Below are 19,961 nucleotides of genomic sequence, written 5' to 3'. Positions count from 1 at the left end.
AGAGATTCACATTCTTAGCATGATTCACGGCTCTGAGAAGTCTTGCAGTGAAGAAAACCGTTCCAGTTCCTTATTTCCACAATGTTGTAACCATACGACATTTTCCTCCATAAGACTTGTTAACTCTGAAACATTGTTAGGAAACCACTGGCCTAGGTAATTGAACTTTTAGCCAGGGAGTATTTTCTCTTGGGCAGAGCGGGAAATTCCACGACAAGAGTGCTGGTGTCCTGCCTCTGCTTACCCCTTCCAGGGTTAGTTTTTCTGCCCCTGTCATCCACCTTTTACAGTTGAGTTTCCTTCATGGAATTAGGTTGTTGCAATAGGGCCCAGGGTGGCGATTGGGACTGGAAACGTTGAAAAGCCCAAGGAGCCTGCTGGAATTGGGCAAGGAAGGCCAACTGAACTGTCGGGGTGGACCTTTCTTCTAGGTGTGGCAGGGCAAGAGATCCAGGGTCTTGCTGGTGGACACAAGGAGGACCACCCAGAAATAGTTGTACCAAAGTGAAATATTTTGTTCTCTGTTCTCTTTTATGATGCTATTCGGTCTTTCATTTATTCATTCCATGGGTGCCACGCTAGGAACTTGATAGGTAGAGGCTATCACTGCTCCACAAATGTATGTTCATGGCAAAGGAAAGCCCCTGATTGACACAGGGATCTGCTTTAGGGCATATGTTTTGTACTGTCAGAATTCATCTTGCTTTGGAACTTTACCTCCTTCTGCCAAATACAATGAGTAAGTGATTAAGTATCAAGAAGGCAGCTTCCCTTTTTTCCATGTTTCTCAAGGTCATTGTTAGTACAAAGAATATAGTCTCTTTCATTCTTCTCACTCTTTTATAAGTCTGTTCCTCTGCATATTTAGAAATTGTGCATTTCCTAGACATTGGTATTGGTGTAGAGGTATGAATTAACTATAGGTCATATAATCAAAAGCTGGGTACATGGAGAATAATTTTTAAAAAAAAATGTGTTTTATGTGGTTAAACTATTTTTACTTCTTAGTATTTTCAAAGCTTCATTTGTTTCCCTGAAAATAACCAAATATAGTCCATTACTTACAAATAAGATCTTATGTGCTGCTCGTAGTTCAAGGTTAAAAATGTAGTGAGTGCCTTGAACAAAGATGAAGGTTTTTCCACGGGGTCAGAAATTTTGTTGTTAAAAAAACAGTGCATTCCCTTTGTGCATGCCTGCACATTTCAGTAAAATAATTTTCTCACAGACAAACCGCCTGGGTTTGTGTAGGAGAAAATGTTCAACTTTCCCCTTAGCTTTCACATAATTTTCAACAACTGGGTGGTTAAAGTACGATTCTTGGTGCCTCACTAAAGGCTTGTGCATTCTTTAAATGCTTGCGATGACTGATGGGATTAGTAATTTGGTATTCCAAGAATGAACTGTATCTCCACTCAAACAGTAGATAATACCAAGGGCCTATTTCAGTGTAGCATTTGAACTGCTTAGAAGATAATTTTTATAGATTGGGTAATATAAAAAGTGTGCTCAAAAATTGTAGGCAGCAGCTACTGTTAAAATCCAGAAGAGTGTGTGTGTGTGAATCTGTTGGAATAGGTGGAAATGTAAAGTGGTCATAACACCTTTCATTTAAGTTACTCATATTCACCTTCTCATTTGTCAGGTTACATTTAATAAAGTTCAGAAAACTGGTTAAAAATTCAGGCTGTAAATACTGCATGTTTAATTAGCAGCAATTCATTGAGCAAAAACTTTGGTCTCATTAGGAGTCTTCAGGGAAAAAGGAATTAATTAAAGGATATTTTCAGTAACAACTGACTTAACGTGTTCAGAGACATCAGCGCCCTATTCTGGACCGTGTGGTGTGTGTGTGTTTCTTTTTTAAAAGTAGATTATTGTAACTTCCAAACTGTCATAATGCCTGGAAATAGAAGATACTCTGTAAATATCCTTATTGACTAGAATTGATTCTCTTCCTCAAACTTAGGTTAAATAGAAGTGCAATTGCAACTGTACGTTTCACACTTGAGGCTGCCATCCTGTTGGGCAGTCAGCGCTTTACTGAGGGTCCACAGCATGTCCACCATAGGAAGAAAGAGATTTCTGTGCATAGCTCTCTGACATTTCTTTTGGGGTATATGTGTGTAATACAGTCATAGCTAATGTGCCCAAATTCACATGTTTGTCCAGATAATTGCCTACTTCAAACACAACAATCTAGGGCTACACGGAAATCACCAATATCTCCAGCTAAAGTGAATGACTTAAGCCCCCAACCTAGTAAAGAGTTCCACCACTGCCCTATTAATTTCTTGACAAATAACATGCGTGTATTTCAGCATTTGATGAATTGTACCCATTAGTGGATCAGATGGGCATGTTTAAGCCACTCAGCTGCCCTGCAGTGTTTTTCCACATAAGTATGTTGCTTTCCCATCTGCAAATCTGATGATTCCTTCCATACTGTATATGTATGTCGGAAACCCCCTGTTAACTGGCTAGCTGGGTTCCTGTTTAACCTTCCTATTAAGATACTTCTTGTAGTAATGTTTCTGAATTTTATATACTGATTAAAAAAAATTTTTTTTAATGTTTATTTTTGAGAAAGCGTGAGTGGGGGAGGAACAGAGAGAGAGGGAGACACAGAATCCGAAGCAGGCTCCAGGCTCTGAGCTGTCAGCACAGAGCCTGACGTGGGGCTCAAACTCCCTAACCGTGAGATCATGACCTGAGCCAAAGCTGGACGCTCTACCAACTGAGCCACCCAGGTGCCCCTATATACTGATAAAAATTTTTATCAGAAATTTCCATTTAGTATGTGTTGCTTTTGTCAAAATGTACTTCAGAATGTAGTGCTTAATCTAACACGTGGTTGTTGGTAGTGATAGAAGTAAACTGCAGAAAAACAGAACCAAGTAAAAATATAAATATAGTGCTTTGATGAACGTACTAGTATTTTTCAGGCTTCTGGCCCACCCATTTGGTATTTAATTTATCTTTCCATCCATGCATAGAAGTTGTGTCATTCATCAAATATTTACATAGGACATAGGATATGTCTCTGTGTGTCAGGCATTCTTTTTAGGCACAGGTGATAAAAGAATGTATAAAACAAGCCATGCTTAAATTGGGCTTACATTCTAGTGGAAGAACGGATAAGAAGGTTGCAATATGTGTTATAAAGAAAAAACAGGATAAGAGAATAAAACAGCCATTCTGATTAGGGAGGTAAAGGAAGGCTTCACCACATTCTCTAAGCAGAAGAGCATTTGGGTAAAACCTGAATGGATGGATGGATGGATGGATGGATGGATGGAGAGAGAAGCAATGATAATAGCTGGGGAAGACTGTTCTAGAAAGAACCCACCAAATACAGTCCTCCTGAGATGAGAATGTTCTCGCAGGGATGAGGCGTGAAGAGACAGCAAGGCTGAGCGCATTGTGTGGAAAGTAGAGTGTTCTAATACCACCAGCTTGTTTCACTGCAGAGAAAATCTATTCATTCCTCCATGTTGGGCCTTGCATGTTTGAAGCTTTAAGATTTCACTACACCAAATAAGAGAAATGCCAAAGAGAGGATTGAGTATAAAATATGGTAGGTCAGCTCCTTCGTTAGTACAGACTTAGGGAAAGCCCGAGGGTGGGGATGCAGACCACTGTACAAAGGTTTTCTCAGTCTCCATATTAGTCCAGGCAAACAGTCAGTATTGGAAGGCCTGGGTGGCGCCCAGGTAGGGTGAGAAAGGTCCCTGGAGTTGGGGTGACTGACTAAAGCACAGTGAGAGAATCTGGGATTGTTGACTCATACATTCAGACAGGCAGAAGTTAGGGTCTGTGAGGCGTGGCAAAGGCCTCACGGCTCACCCATTCATGGGCAAGGGTTCAGCTTGGAACTTGGGGCTTGTAGAGAAGAGAGCCCGGCCTCTGCCCTGTTGTCGACTATTCCTCACGGCCGTGGGGCCGAGACGTGGAACTGGGCAGGCTTAATGAAAACCAGACCCGGTCTGGCCTCAGAAGAAATTATGTTATGGATTTTGGGAAAAAGTGTTAAAGGAAGGAAATGAAGGCTGTCGGGGAAGTGTTTACTAGTAATGATGTGGAGAAAGGAGTGCTTGGTCAATCCCCCGTTTCTAAATCGCACTAAGTGATTCTGGCCTATGAAGGGCCACACGAGGTTGCAAACCTAGACGAAAACAGAACTTGAAAAAAAACAGTTAAGTGGCAAGTCAGGTTTGTTTTGGGGAAGCGGGATAGTTCATTTGGGGAAAATAAACTCAGTTCCGTGAGGGGGATAATGGATTCGGGACTCATAGAGGTGAAACAGAACGGAGACGGAGTGCGTGTAGGTGAATCCAGTCTGAGGACCCTCACACTGCTGTAATCTATCCAAAGAGATGGTAAACTGCTAGACTTCAGTCAGCTGCCGGTGTCTTCAGAAAGATTTCAGTTGATGATACAAAACCTGGACTATTGTGGAGTTGCATTTGCAGCAAAAGGCACCTACAGTATAGCTGGAAAAGGCCCAAAGCGAACAAGTAAAACCGTCTATTTTAGTTTATCTGTCAGCACTGTTGACACTTGGGAGCAAAAAATCCTTTGTTGTGGGGCTGCTCTGTGCACAGTAGGATGTTTAACAGCATACTGGATCTCTATCCAATGAAAGTTAGTAGCGCCTTCCCCCTCTAGGTGGTGGTAACTAAAAATGCGTCTAGACATTGTTACATGTCCATCTAGACAAGATCGCCCCCAATTGAGAACCACTGACGTAGAGGGTAGATTGACCTGAAAAAGATTAAGAAGGGAATATTACAGAAATCTTCGAAAGCGACACAGTAGGGCAGGTAAGGCACAAGCTCATTCAACAATTCCCTGGATATTTAAAATAAGGGACACCTCTCAACTGCCTTACAAAAGGATAACCTTCTATAGCATATTCCTGGTTTAGGTGATAGCAAGTGAGTTCTGGCTTTACCTAGAGTAATATTTCTTGTGTTTCTTGCTTTTCATAACTTACAAAACTCTGAAAATTCTGCCTCATTTTAGGTGGATAAAAATGAAGTGAGTTCTATTCAAATGTTGATCACCCCTGAATTTCTGTATAATTACAGAATAATCACTTTTAAAGATTAAAAAAAAAAGTTTGTGTATCTCCAGCTATTACTTGTATTGGTCCTTGCATTTTTCTGTAACATGTTTTTACCCCCTCTCCTCCTAGGAAACATTGGAAATTCTTTTACCATTGATCCCATCTTGGGCTTAATAAAAACTGCCAAAGAATTAGATCGAAATAGCCAAGTGGAATATGACTTAATGGTGAAAGCTACCGATAAAGGGAATCCACCAATGAGTGAAATAACTTCTGTGCATGTCTTTGTGACAATTGCTGACAATGCCTCTCCTAAGTTTACATCAAAAGAATATTCTGTTGAAATCAGCGAAACTGTCGGCATCGGGAGTTTTGTCGGAATGGTTACAGCGCAGAGTCAGTCATCAGTGGTATATGAAATAAAAGATGGAAATGTAGCTGATGCTTTTGATATTAATCCACATTCTGGAAGTATCGTCACTCAGAAAGCCCTGGATTTTGAAACGTTGCCCATTTACACATTGATAATACAAGGAACTAACATGGCTGGTTTGTCTACTAACACAAGTGTTTTAGTGCATCTACAGGATGAAAATGACAACTTGCCAGTCTTCATGCAGGCAGAATATATGGGACTCATTAGCGAATCAGCTTCAACTAACAGCGTGGTCCTAACAGACAAAAATGTCCCATTAGTGATTCGAGCAACTGATGCTGATAAAGAATCAAATGCTCTGCTTGTGTATCACATTGTTGAACCGTCTATACACAAATATTTTGCTATTGACTCTAGCACTGGTGCTATTCATACGGTACTGAGTTTGGACTATGAAGAAACAAGTACTTTTCACTTCACCGTACAAGTGCATGACATGGGGACACCACGTTTATTTGCTGAGTATGCAGCTAATGTGACTATACGTGTAATAGACATTAACGATTGCCCTCCTGTGTTCTCCAAATCATTATATGAAGCATCTCTTCTATTGCCAACATACAGAGGAGTAAAAGTCATCACGGTAAATGCTACGGATGCTGATTCAAGTGCATTCTCCCAGTTGATGTACTCTATCACCGAGGGCAACATTGGGGAGAAGTTTTTTATGGACCACAAGACTGGTACTATAACTGTACAAAACACAACTCAGCTAAGAAGCCGCTATGAGTTAACCGTTAGAGCTTCTGATGGCAGATTTGTAAGCTTTACCTCTGTAAAAATTAATGTGAAAGAAAGCAAAGAAAGTCAACTGAAGTTTACCCAAGATTTCTACTCTGCAGTAGTGAAAGAGAATTCCACTGAAGCCAGAACATTAGCTGTCATTACTGCCATTGGGAACCCAATCAACGAGCCTTTGTTTTACCATATCCTCAACCCAGATCGCAGATTTAAAATAAGCCAGACTTCAGGAGTTCTGTCAACCACTGGCATACCATTTGATCGTGAACAGCAGGAGGCATTTGATGTGGTGGTAGAAGTGACCCAAGAACACAAGCCTTCAGCGGTGGCCCATGTCATTGTCAAGGTCAGCATAGAAGACCAAAATGACAATGCACCAGTGTTTGTCAACCTTCCTTACTATGCTGTTGTTAAAGTGGATACCGTGGTGGGCCACGTTATTCGCCACGTTACCGCCGTTGATAGAGACAGTGGCAGAAATGGAGAAGTGCATTACTACCTTAAAGAGCATCACGAGCATTTTCAGATCGGATCCTCAGGTGAAATTTCACTGAAAAAGCAGTTTGAACCTGACACCTTAAATAAAGAATATCTTGTCACAGTGGTTGCAAAAGACGGAGGAGACCCAGCGTTTTCGGCTGAAGTGATAGTTCCGATCACTGTTATGAATAAAGCCATGCCTGTGTTTGAAAAACCTTTCTACAGCGCAGAGGTTCCAGAGAATATCCAGATGCACAGTCCGGTTGTCCACGTACAAGCCAACAGTCCAGAAGGGTTGAAAGTGTTCTACAGCATCACGGATGGAGATCCTTTCAGCCAGTTTACTGTTAACTTCAACACTGGAGTTATAAATGTCATAGCCCCTCTGGACTTTGAGTCCCACCCGGCTTATAAACTGAGCGTACGAGCAACCGACTCCTTGACCGGTGCTCATGCTGAAGTATTTGTTGACATTATAGTGGAAGACATCAATGATAACCCTCCTGTGTTTGGTCAGCAGTCTTATGCCGCAACTCTGTCCGAGGCAGCTGTCATCGGCACGTCTGTCGTTCAAGTTAGAGCGACAGATTCTGATTCAGAACCAAATAGGGGAATTTCATACCATATGTTTGGGAACCATAGCAAGAGTCATGATCATTTTCACATAGACAGCAGCACCGGCCTCATTTCGCTAGTCCAAACTTTGGATTACGAGCAGTTCCAGCAGCACAAGATTTTTGTAAGGGCTCTGGACGGTGGCATGCCCCCCCTGAGCAGTGATGTGGTTGTGACAGTGGATGTCACGGACCTCAATGACAATCCGCCACTGTTTGACCAACAGATTTATGAAGCCAAAATCAGCGAACATGCCATGCATGGGCATTTCGTGACCTGTGTGAAAGCATATGATGCAGACAGCTCAGACATAGACAGGTTGGACTATTCCATTCTCTCTGGCAATGATCATAAGAATTTTGTCATTGACGGTGAAACGGGGATCGTCACACTCTCAAACGTGCGCCGGCACACCTTGAAGCCATTTTATAGTCTTAACGTTTCTGTTTCTGATGGAGTTTTTAGGAGTTCAGCTCAGGTTCACGTAACTGTAATTGGAGGCAATCTGCACAGTCCTGTTTTTCTTCAGAGCGAATATGAAGTGGAGTTAGCTGAAAATGCTCCCTTACACACGCTGGTGATCGAGGTCAAAGCAACTGATGGGGATTCTGGTATTTACGGTCACATTACTTACCATATTGTAAATGACTTTGCCAAAGACAGATTTTACACGAATGACAGAGGACAGATATTTACTTTGGAGAAACTTGATCGAGAAACTCCAGCAGAGAAAGTAATCTCAGTTCGTTTAATGGCTAAGGATGCCGGTGGAAAAGTTGCTTTCTGCACCATTAATGTCATCCTTACAGATGACAATGATAATGCACCCCAGTTTCGAGCAACCAAGTATGAAGTGGACATTGGGTCCAGTGCTCCCAAAGGGACATCCGTCATTAAAGTTCTTGCAAGTGATGCCGATGAGGGATCCAATGCCGATGTCACCTATGCCATTGAAGCAGATTCTGAAAGTGTCAAGGAGAATTTGGAAATTAACAAACTATCTGGCATAATTACTACAAAAGAAAGCTTAATTGGCTTAGAAAATGAGTTCTTCACTTTCTTTGTGAGAGCTGTGGATAGTGGGTCTCCGTCAAGGGAATCTGTGGTTCCTGTCTATGTTAAAATACTTCCACCAGAAATACAACTTCCAAAATTTTCGGAACCGTTTTATACCTATACGGTTTCAGAAGACATGCCTATTGGCACAGAGATAGACCTCATCCGAGCAGAACATAGTGGGACCGTTCTTTACAGCCTAATCAAAGGGAACACTCCTGAAAGTAACAGGGATGAGTTCTTTGTGATTGACAGACAGAGCGGCAGACTGAAACTTGAAAAGAGTCTTGATCACGAAACGACTAAGTGGTACCAGTTTTCCATACTTGCCAGGTGCGCTCATGAGGACTACGAGGTGGTGGCATCTGTAGATGTTAGCATCCAAGTGAAAGATGCAAATGATAACAGCCCTGTGTTAGAGTCTAACCCGTATGAGGCTTTTATTGTTGAAAACCTGCCAGGGGGGAGTAGAGTCATCCAGGCCAGGGCATCTGATCTGGATTCGGGAACCAATGGCCAAGTCATGTACAGTCTAGATCAGTCACAAAGTGTGGAAGTCATCGAATCTTTTGCCATTAACATGGAGACAGGCTGGATTACAACCCTCAAGGAACTTGACCATGAAGAGAGAGACCATTACCAGATTAAAGTGGTTGCATCGGATCATGGTGAAAAGGTCCAGCTCTCCTCCACGGCCATCGTGGATGTTACTGTCACCGACGTCAACGACAGCCCCCCACGGTTCACGGCAGAGATATACAAAGGGACCGTGAGCGAAGATGACCCACCAGGCGGTGTCATCGCCATCTTGAGTACCACAGATGCCGATTCTGAAGAAATTAATAGACAAGTTACATATTACATAACAGGTAAAACATTGAAGCAAAATGGTTTAAGTTAAACATAAATCGGATTAGAGGTCTACATTTTGAAATATAGTATTTTAGGGAGATCGGGAGTTAAAGGGATGATTTTAATTAAGTAAGCCTAAAATAAGTAGAAATAACATCTGTTAAGCTACATTGAAGAGGCTAACAGTTGTCATTAGACTATTTTTGTTTTGAATGTTTATTTTTGCGAGTGAGAGCGTGAAAGCGAGGGGGGGGCAGAAAGAGAGAGGATCTGAAGCAGGCTCCAGGCTCTGAGCTGTCAGCACAGAGCCCAGCACGAGGCTTGAACTCGCGAACCGTGAGATCATGACCCAAGCCGAAGTTGGAGTCTTAGCCAACTGAGCCACCCAGGCACACCCCTGGACTGTTTTTGATTTTTATGACTCATTCTGTTGAACTTAGCAAATGATAAATATGTATAACAACTATATTTTCCATATAGGGTAACGTACTGTTTAGTAGGGTTTTATGTTTTCTTTAGCTTAATGCTGTGTTTCAGTACCCATTTTAACGCCTTGATGTTTTGGTGGTGGTGGGAGTAACTGGGAAAGTTAATAAGCCAAATTTAAATGTAGTAATTTTTAAAAAAAAAACCTTAATTCTTTTAAACCATAACACTAGATGTATTTATGTCTCCTGTCACTTAGATCTTTACTTATTTCAGCCAATTTGTCCTCTTCCTCCATTGATTTAATAGGAGGAGATCCTTTGGGACAGTTTGCTATTGAAAATATACAGAATGAATGGAAGGTGTTTGTGAAGAAACCTCTGGACAGGGAAAAAAGGGACAATTATCTTCTGACTATCACAGCAACCGATGGGACCTTCTCCTCAAAAGCCATAGTTGAAGTGAAAGTTCTTGATGCAAATGACAACAGTCCCGTCTGTGAAAAGGTAGGCGGTTCTTTATGTATTACGAATTTGGATTTCTTTCTGAACCTTTCATTCGGACTCTCCTGTGGCGCTGGCTGTAATTCAGATGCGTTTCGTATGATAGCCGGTGAGCTTTTAAGCAGAGGTGAGTGTTGAGTGGGGCAAGAGTTGGATCAGCTCCCGAACTATTTTGGGAAATGCTCAGTAGTTGGAACAGCTCATTCACAGATGCTGTAAATTACAGACAAGGTTGCAGTTATGTTTAACTCTAAAAATGCTTTATGAAGATTTCATCCCCCTTATTGGGGGCTGAGCCTATTTCGGGGGCACTGGCTGTTCTACACGAGGTCTGTGAGGGTGCTCCGCAGCTCTGGGGCCCGTTGAATATGAGAACACATACACCAAGAAGGAGCCGTTCCCATCCAAGGCTGCGGTGGGAGGACCGGGGCAGGAGTGCTCCCGGGGAGGGGCGGGGGTGTCAGCCTTTAGGAGGTGGTGATTAGATCGGCAGAGGAGTTGGGACTCCGTCCTAGAGAAGAGAGGACCTCGGAACCCGTTGTGTTTGGAAGGTGGAGCTGCCGTGAGCCAGGAGTTCCTTACAGAAGACATGTTCGTTCGGTAGTGTCGTGTACACTTGGATGAGCACGAGTGAGAGCACGGGGTGGAGGCGGCCAAAGGCACGAAGGGACAAAAGACAGTGCAGAGCGCAAGCTGGTGCCCGTGGTGCCGCCTGCGGGTGACAACATGGCAGGCGTGTGATGTCGGGATTGACTGCCATTTCCTACAGAAGCGAGTGGGAGAAAGACCCAGATAGAAGCCTGGGGTGGGGTTGGCTTAAGAGGAAGCATGTTGTGGTCTGTATTGGACTCATTAAGTGTAGGGTCACGGGACATCCAGTAGAATCGGTTTTGTAGACGTTTAGAGACGGTGAGATTGAAGATGGGCAGGGATGCAAACTTGGCCGTTTCTTTGGATGACGGACAATGGAATCCATCCGAGAGGATGATCACGAAAAGGGACAAAGAGTACCTGTGGGTATTTCCTCTCCTAGGGAGAAGGGAGGAGGAAGCAGAGGCGGGAGGAGGAGACCCCTACCAGGGCAGTGTTACTGAGAGGGCAGGAGCCGAGGATTTTTAGGAGGCAGGACAGCAAATGGGGGTTTGGCTGCTGAACAGATGATGGAGCTGTGGAAGCGAACTGTGGGACTCTGAGAGTGGCTTGGAGACGGAGGGCTCGGCATCATGATGCGGACAGGTGCCTGGTTGCAGGGAGAGCGCGTGTCAGTAGGCACATAGATTGGTCCACCGAAGAAAGAGGAAAGGAAGGAAGAGGAGAGGAAGGAAGAAGAGTGGTAGATGAAGGGAAGGCTGGGGAAGAGAGCGGGGAAGACGGTCTGGAAGAGGGGCAGAGGAGATGAGCAGTGTCACAGCCGTGGCAAGGGACAGAGCCGTTCTCAGGGAAATAGAGCACAGTCAGCAGGGAAGGGAGCTTCAGAGGAGGGAGGACTTCATTCCCGTCCATGTCTCTACTTTTTGGCAACAGTATCGTGTACGGCTAGGGGGGTGGGTGACGTCTGTGTGTGTCGTACAGAAAATAAATGTGTGCGTCTTATTGTGTTTTTCTTTTAAACACTCGCACATTACTTGGATATGATGCGCTGTCATCTTTGAGAATAATAAAATTAAGATATTAGCTCATTTGAAATCATCAGAGTTGCAAAGTATCCTGTTTCATGAGTCATAAAGTGTAGTTCATCTAGAATTGAGCTCATCTTAAGAAAAAAAAAAAAAACAGAATCTTACCTGTTAGCCTTGTGTGTTGGTTGATAGCATGGATTTCTAATGAGTTGGAACTGGAAAGAAGTGTTGATTATGTTTGAGTTCAGTCAGATGGGAAGGGCGGGGGCAGGGTAACAGAAGAGTCCTGGCCATGGTGTCGCTTGCACTCACCCTGGTGACCTGGGGGAATCTTTGTTTTCTCCATGACATGAGGATCACGTCTGTCTCCACTGCAGTCACCTGGCTCTGTGTTTGGAAAGATTGCAAATAATAACTTCCTGTATTGAAAATAGACAGGATGTAACAGGCATTGACTCACCAATTTTCAGATATATATGGAATGCTACTATGTTCACTCATAAGAATTTAAGTTAAACATGAAACCAACTTAAAGACACAAAGTATTCAGAATTCTGTAGGTTAAATGGCAGATCAGACTCTTTCATTGATACAGAGGAATTACCTGTGACGTGACTCCTTTTTGTTTTAAATATGTTTTATAAGAAAAATCGGTTTCAAAAGCTCCTCAGATTTTTAAATACTGTCATTTCCCACATTTTCTGTGACCAAAGTTAAATGATTATTTTTTCTGTTATTCCCTTGGCAGTCATGTTAACGCTTAATGTTTTATGTTCGTGGTATTCAAAATCTTTGTAGAGCTTATATTCGGAAACGATTCCAGAAGATGCCTTTCCCGGGAAGCTGATCATGCAGGTGTCTGCTACAGATGCAGATATCCGCTCCAATGCTGAAATTACTTACACGTTATTTGGTCCAGGGGCAGAAAAGTTCAAACTAAATCCAGACACAGGTAAGATGGGGTTTGGGGCAAAATTCACCATGTTCCAGCAAAGTCATATCAGATATAGGTGGTCTTAGGTCACATGTAAAATTTGAAATTATATCCCGTTCCTTGAAAATTTACTCTGATGCTACAAAATTGGCATCTTTTAGAATTAGAAATCTACACAGCAATTTAGTGTGTAAAATTTGGGATAAGATAAAAAAAAATTGACAACAATATCACCTACTTGAACCCAGAATTTAAAATTTAGTTTTTAATAGTAACTTTAAAAAAAACTCCATAATTGGGCACCTGGGTGGCTCAGTCGGTTGAGCGTCCAACTCTAGCCTAGGTCATGATCTCATAGTTCGTGAGTTCAAGCCCCGTGCTGGGCTCTGACTGACAGCCCAGAGCCTGGAGCCTGCTTCGGATTCTGTGTCTCCCTCTCTCTCTGCCCCTCCCCTGCTCATGCTCTGTCTCTGTCTCAAAAATGAATAAACATTTAAAAAAAAACACACAACTCCATAATTTAAGTATATCTCAAACTTTGTGCTTTATCTGTTTTGTATATAGTTTTCTTGAATATGTGGCCGTAAATTAATAATTTAGCATATTCATTAAATGATGAATGGTATTCTGTTCATCTTTATATCTTTAAGGCTGTTAGATTGTTTTCTCTCTTACAGTTTGTATTTTGTTAATATCAGGAGTCCAAGTAACAGTTTTCTGGGAGTTCCACCCCCCAGAACTGATTGTAAACATATGAATCTGTAAGTCAATTTAAAAATATTTTAAATTTGGTAAATGGGTAGCTTTTTTTTTTTTTTTTTTTAAAGCTAGCTCCCAGCAGGGTTTGGAAACCTGGATCTCAGTGTGCTCCTGCAGCCGTTGACTCTATAGCATCGATAAAATTGCTGCTCCAAAATTTTGTCATTGTAAGAGGGAAAGGGGAAGAAATAGATGTGCATTTGCAGCTCACACCTTAAATTTCAAGTGAATCCACTTTTTTGTTTGTTTTCAGGTGAACTGAAAACATTAGCCCCCCTTGATCGTGAGGAGCAAGCAGTTTATAACCTGCTCGTCAAGGCCACAGATGGAGGGGGTAGATTCTGTCAAGCCAGTATTGTGCTCACATTAGAAGACGTGAATGATAACGCCCCTGAATTCTCCGCCGATCCGCACGCCATCACCGTGTTCGAGAACACAGAGCCTGGGACGCTGTTGACTAGGGTCCAGGCCACGGACGCAGATGCAGGTACCGTCCAGCTGATGCTGTTGGCTTCAGACTGTGCTCTGAGATCTTAGGAACCTCATCCCCAATTCGGTCTCTTTGACTTACTGACCTTATGCATATTGATTAACTCACTGTTGTATTTTTTAATTCCTCAGCATTAAAAATGGAATGAAATCTTTAGGATAATGAATTCATGTTTTATTCACGTTTGAAGTCTCAAAATTGTGCCCCGTGCACGTACCATTGTAAGACATCTGTGGTGTCCCTAACATTACGGTCGGAGACTGTATTACCTGATCTTCATATCCAATTGAATTAATCAGTGAAGTGTTATTTTATGAATAAACCATTAGTGACGTAGAGATTTTAATGTGGAGACAGAACAGCAAATGTTACACTGCTGTAGTTTTATAAACCTTTCACAATTTTTATGGAGAATATAATAGTCTAGGATACATATTTATAATCTTTCGATAGAGAAAACAATTTCTTAAGTCACACTAATACTGAAGAATTGAAGCAATAACAAAAGTGCCACTTTTCAAATAAATCTTTGACGCTGAGGCTAAATCATAGATTTCATTTTAAAAGACCTGCTGGGTACTGCAGGACCATATGCTGTAGAATTTAGTCTTAAAAAGCCAGGTAACTATGGAATTGTATTTGTTTTAGGTTAGTAAGTTGTCAGTGAAAATGTTTGCTTTTTAAAGATCAGAGTCCTTGGAACGTCTCAGTAACGAGCGTTCGCATTTTCCTTTTAAAACATGCTACACGTTTTTTCAAAAAATAATTTAAATTTCTTGAAATAAAACACTCCGACGTGATGTCATGTGTCAACAGGACTGAATCGGAAGATCTCCTACTCGCTGGTGAACTCTGCTGACGGGCAGTTCTCCATTAATGAATTCTCCGGAATCCTTCAGTTAGAAAAGCCTTTGGACCGAGAAGTGCGGGCCGTGTACACCCTTACTCTGAAAGCCGTAGACCAGGGTTTGCCGAGGAGGCTGACGGCTACCGGCACTGTTGTGGTGTCCGTCTTGGATATAAACGACAACCCCCCTGTGTTTGAATACCGTGAGTACGGCGCCACCGTGTCTGAGGACATTCTTCTCGGCACAGAAGTTCTCCAGGTGTATGCGGCCAGTCGGGATATCGAAGCGAATGCGGAAATCACCTACGCAATAATAAGCGGAAACGAACACGGAAAATTCAGCATAGACTCCAAAACAGGTAACCTGCCCTGAAAATGAGAAGAAGGCCTTTATTCTGCCAAAAAAGGCGAGATGGCCCAGCACGTAAGGCAGTACAGAGTGCCAGCTCGTAGATCGGCAGTAGAGCCTTTAAAAAGATGAAGGTTCTAAGTGCCTTCGGCGTTTAAGCGGGGAAATGAAAGCACACTCCAGGAATTGAGTCGAGATGTCCGACGCATTACATGAGTAAAGGTCAAGAGTGGGAGGTGGTGGAGGGTCTTGCGTGATGGCTCCATTACGAGTCTCCATATTGAGTCCACGTGAAGCAGCTTCTTAAGGGAAACCATAGTTTCCGCCTCTTGGAGCCTAGTCTCTGTAGGAGGCATCTGATAATTCATTAAAATTGACGTCTTCATACGCTAGGTATATAGAATAGCCGAAGTACTTTGAATCGCAATGAATATCCACAAGGTCAAGAGTTGCAGGAGGTATTGACTCCTCCATACACGCTTTTGTCGTCTTGTTAACCTGTGGTCTAAGCTGTTCGAATGTTGTACAAAGTCACTCCTTTCAGACTGTATTTAATTGAGTGTGACTATTTCAGATGAGGAGCAGGTGTGTGTTGATGGGATTTTAAAACGTAGTTTTAATGCATACTGTAGAATTATTACTTTTAGGGCTTTTTAATAGGACGGACTGTAAGGAAACGAAAGGTGTTAAAGGAATCGTTAAATCAAAAAGATTTTATTTTTTATTTTTAAAAATTTACATCCAAATTAGCATACAGTGCAACAGTGATTTCAGGAGTAGATTCCTTAGTGCCCCTTAACCATTTAGCCCATCCCCCTTCCCACACCCCCTCCACTAACCCTCAGTTTGTTCTCCATATTTATGAGTCTCTTCTGTTTTGTCCCCCTCCCTGTTTTTATATTGTTTTTGGTTCCCTTCCCTTATGTTCGTCTGTTTTGTCTCTTAAAGTCTTCATATGAGTGAAGTCATATGATTTTTGTCTTTCTCTAATTTCATTTAGCATAATACCCTCCAGTTCCATCCACGTAGTTGCATGTGGCAAGATTTCATTCTTTTGACTGCCGAGTAATACTCCATTGTATATATATACCACATTTTCTCTATCCATTCATCCATTGATGGACATTTGGGCTCTTTCCATACTTTGGCTATTGTTGATAGTGCTGCTGTAAACACGGGGTGCATGTGTCCCTTCGAAACAGCACATCTCTGTCCCTTGGATAAATGCCTAGTAGTGCAATTGCTGGGTCGTAGGGTAGTTCTATTTTGAGTTTTTTGAGGAAGCTCCATAGTGTTTTCCAGAGTGGCTGCACCAGCTTGTATTCCCAAAAAAGAGATTTTTTTTTTTAAATGATAGGATGTAAATAGTTATTCTGGAGATATAAAACAAAATACACACTTCTATAAAAGAAAAACAATGAGGAGGAAAATATAAGCCAAAAAGTAGAATTCTTACGTTTCCTTTTTATTGTACTGTAGTGGCATCCATAGTAAACTATGGTTTGGAAGAAAGAAGAAATATAATTTTATAGTGGAATGTGGGTAGTATTGACTGGGAAAGCAATTTATGTATCACAGAGAAATAAATAAGGATCTAGGAATAGGCAAATTCATAACTTTTAATTGCTGAATGAAGAAATTAGAAAACGCATATAAATGATAGGGGCGCCTGGGTGGCTCAGTCAAACATCTGACTTCGGCTCAGGTCACAAACTCAGTTTTTGAGTTCAAACACCACGTTGGGCTCTATGCTGACAGCTCAGAGCCTGGCACCTGCTTCGGATTCTGTGTCTCTCTCTGCCCCTCCTCTGCTGGTGCTGTGTCTCTCTCAAGAATAAACAAACATTAAATATATAATGATAAATGTTTGAAGTAGAAATTAGAAATGGTTTGTTTAAAAGTTTCGATTTCAGTCACAGTAGGAGAAAGTGGTGGCATTTTAAAGTAATGAAAGTCATTTTGATTTTCTGTGCAGGGGCCATCTTTATCATTGAGAACCTTGATTATGAAAGCTCTCATGAATATTACCTGACTGTAGAGGCCACTGACGGGGGGACACCTTCATTAAGTGATGTGGCCACTGTGAGCATTAACGTAACCGATGTCAATGACAACTCCCCTGTGTTCAGCCAAGACACCTACACAGCAGTGATCAGCGAAGATGCTGTCCTTGAGCAGTCTGTCATCACGGTGTGTATTTCCTCCCCTACCGTGTTCTTCTTCTGGATCTTTGCAAGAAATTTCAGGAAGACCGATTCAGTTTTTGTTGTGGCCTTACTCGAAAATAATTGGAAGATGGGGAAATGTCTTTTGTTACCCTAGTCAATTACTGATTCTATTATAGATGATTGCCTTATAACAGCTAGTTACTGATGGCAGAAAAGCTTGCTTCATAGACCCCTTCCTCAGCTGTCTCCTAAGTAGGAGCGTGATGTCTTCTAGGTGATGGCTGACGATGCTGATGGACCTTCGAACAGCCACATCCGCTATTCAATTACAGATGGCAATCAAGGAAGTCCATTTACAATTGACCCTGCCCGGGGAGAAGTAAAAGTGACCAGGCTTCTCGACCGGGAAACAGTACGTGCAAAACTTTGGCTTAAATTGTTTACAGATTACCAAGTCAGTAAATAGAAGCTCCTTGTCCACTTAATGGGAGGCACCAGAAGGGTACAACCAACCTTGTTCTCAGGCAGTGAGAAGTAAGATATAAATACTGGAAAAGCAATTTCAGTACGAAAATCTCTAGAACAGAAGAGATGTGTGTCATACTGATAGAAGTTTGCATAACAAAAGTTCATGTTCAGGAAGAAACTACTATCGGCTCTGGTGTTTGGAGGCACTTCATGGAGCTAGAAGCTGGGTTTTTAGTAATGGCAGACTCAGAAAGCCATAGTTGTGGAGAGGCGAGTCGCCGTGAGGAACCGCATGAACAGAGACGTGGAAGACGTGGCAAGTACTTAGGTGATCATACTAGATTGTGATGGAGTAGAGGAGTCCTGGTGAGAAGTGAGGGACGCGTGCTAGGACAGGGTTCTAGGAACAGAGCAGAGGTTCACGCTGGCTGCTGCAGGCACAGGGAGCCGCTGAGTATTGGTGAGCCCGGGAGCGACTCACCGAGGTGACTGTGCGGGTGAGCACCACGGTAGGCCTGAGTGGGGTGTAACATCGTGAGCCACCGGGCAGGTAGGAAGCCCAGGGCCCAGGGCTCCGTGGTGAGACACCGAGAGGCTGATTGGGAAGTGCCGTGACGCGCGAGCAGACAGATGGAGAAGCTTCGTGAAGGAGGCCTTAGAATCTGTGAAGCTGAGACACGGCCCCGCGTAGGAAGCGGTGGTGGCCGAGATGCCGGCTCCCCTCCACCTTGCGGTAATGGGGTGGTGCCCTCTGAGAGAAACGGAGCATTGTGAGGCCGCGGAAGCCTAGCACCAGGAGAGGTGGTGGCATGTGGTTTTTGACGTTGTTTTAGGGAGAATGACGTACGTAAGTAGAAATACTCAGCCAGGATTCAGAGAGTTTACTCAAACTTCAGAAACTTGAAAGCCAGGAACACGGAGATGGCACAGGCCTCCGGAGAGGATTGTGGAGGCAGTCCGAGGTGATTAGATAAATGCGAGCAACTGACGAGAGGAAAGCCAGGCGGAAGTTCTGTCCCTCATGTGTCTCTCCGTCCCTCTGCTAACACTCACAGGCAGGGAGCTGCCTAGGGAGGTCATGAAGTGAGGAAGTGCAAAGATAGGACACTGCTGATCAGAGAGTCTAGTTTCAGAACAGTAACAGGTAAAGGGAAGATTAGAGGGACTTGGGGAAATGGTGATGAGCTACCTCCTGAAAGGCCGAATTCTTTCATTCCTTCTCTGACCTGTTCTTTTGAGCAGAGACTTTCCAAGAGTTTAGGAAGCATGACTGGTTAGCCTTCAGGCTGCTGTACTGCTGGGCCGAACAAATTTAGGACTTGTGACCGGTGCGCTTGTCCGCTCCTTTAATGTACTAACGTCCGACAGGAGCCCGCAGAGGAGATGGCGTGTGCGCCCCAGGCCATTTGCCCTTCTCTGTTGGGCATCCTTTAGGACTAAGAGTCGGCAGAACATCCCCTGGGGATTTAGCCCCCTTTCTGGCTTCTTCCACCTCTCATTCTGGGAGCAGAGAGCTTAACAGGGGACTGCCCTAGAACAGAATCTACCTCGCTCGATACAGCTTCTTTTGACGAGGTCAGTTTGTCCTGAGAGAGTCAGACAGCTGGCTGCGGGCCACGTGTAAAAGCGATGGGGGAGGGTGATCTGGAGCGTCCTGAGGTGTTGAAGAGGGGCTGCGACAGCTCCCCTCTGCTTCTGGCTGACGGTCCCATTTAGGCCTTAGAGGAGGCGGCTGCCCCTGTCGCGCACGCTCCGTCGTGTAGCTCTTCACGGCGCGCCTGTCTGTAGCTTGGGGAGTCGCCCACATCCAGGGCAGCACGCGGCAGGGGATGACGGTCGCCCAGATCTGCCCTTGTGGGTGGTCGGCAGTCTGCTTCTGACGGAGCCCCGTTCTCGGGCCTCGTGAAGTGGACATGTGTTCTGTCTTGTCCCGGGAAAGATTTCAGGTTACACACTCACAGTCCAGGCTTCTGATAACGGCAGTCCGCCCAGGGTCAACACGACTACCGTGAATATCGACGTGTCAGACGTCAACGACAACGCTCCGGTCTTCTCCAAGGGAAACTACAGTGTCATTATCCAGGTAACCTTGGGGCGCTGACAGTTTGTCGGGCACATTCCTTTTGGAAGGAGCTCATGCGTTGGCTTCG

General features: G+C 43.5%; 1 protein-coding gene across 9 annotated transcripts in view; it reads left to right on the top strand.

Moving 5' to 3' along the window:
* Positions 1–19,961, top strand: part of FAT1 (FAT atypical cadherin 1) — a 133,770-nt gene that overhangs the window by 96,137 nt on the left and 17,672 nt on the right. For all 9 annotated transcript variants that reach the window (XM_045055240.1, XM_045055238.1, XM_045055242.1 and 6 more), the window contains 8 exons: positions 5,198–9,265; positions 9,984–10,180; positions 12,595–12,748; positions 13,743–13,976; positions 14,796–15,185; positions 17,151–17,365; positions 17,618–17,755; positions 19,751–19,894. In XM_045055240.1, the coding sequence (XP_044911175.1) occupies positions 5,198–9,265; positions 9,984–10,180; positions 12,595–12,748; positions 13,743–13,976; positions 14,796–15,185; positions 17,151–17,365; positions 17,618–17,755; positions 19,751–19,894 (5,540 nt within the window). The remainder of the gene's footprint in view (positions 1–5,197; positions 9,266–9,983; positions 10,181–12,594; positions 12,749–13,742; positions 13,977–14,795; positions 15,186–17,150; positions 17,366–17,617; positions 17,756–19,750; positions 19,895–19,961) is intronic.

Source organism: Felis catus, chromosome B1 (assembly GCF_018350175.1).
Source record: "Felis catus isolate Fca126 chromosome B1, F.catus_Fca126_mat1.0, whole genome shotgun sequence".
Lineage (NCBI taxonomy): Eukaryota > Metazoa > Chordata > Mammalia > Carnivora > Felidae > Felis > Felis catus.
The sequence above is the reverse complement of the archived record's forward strand: the minus strand, read 5'-3'. Positions and strand labels throughout refer to the sequence as shown.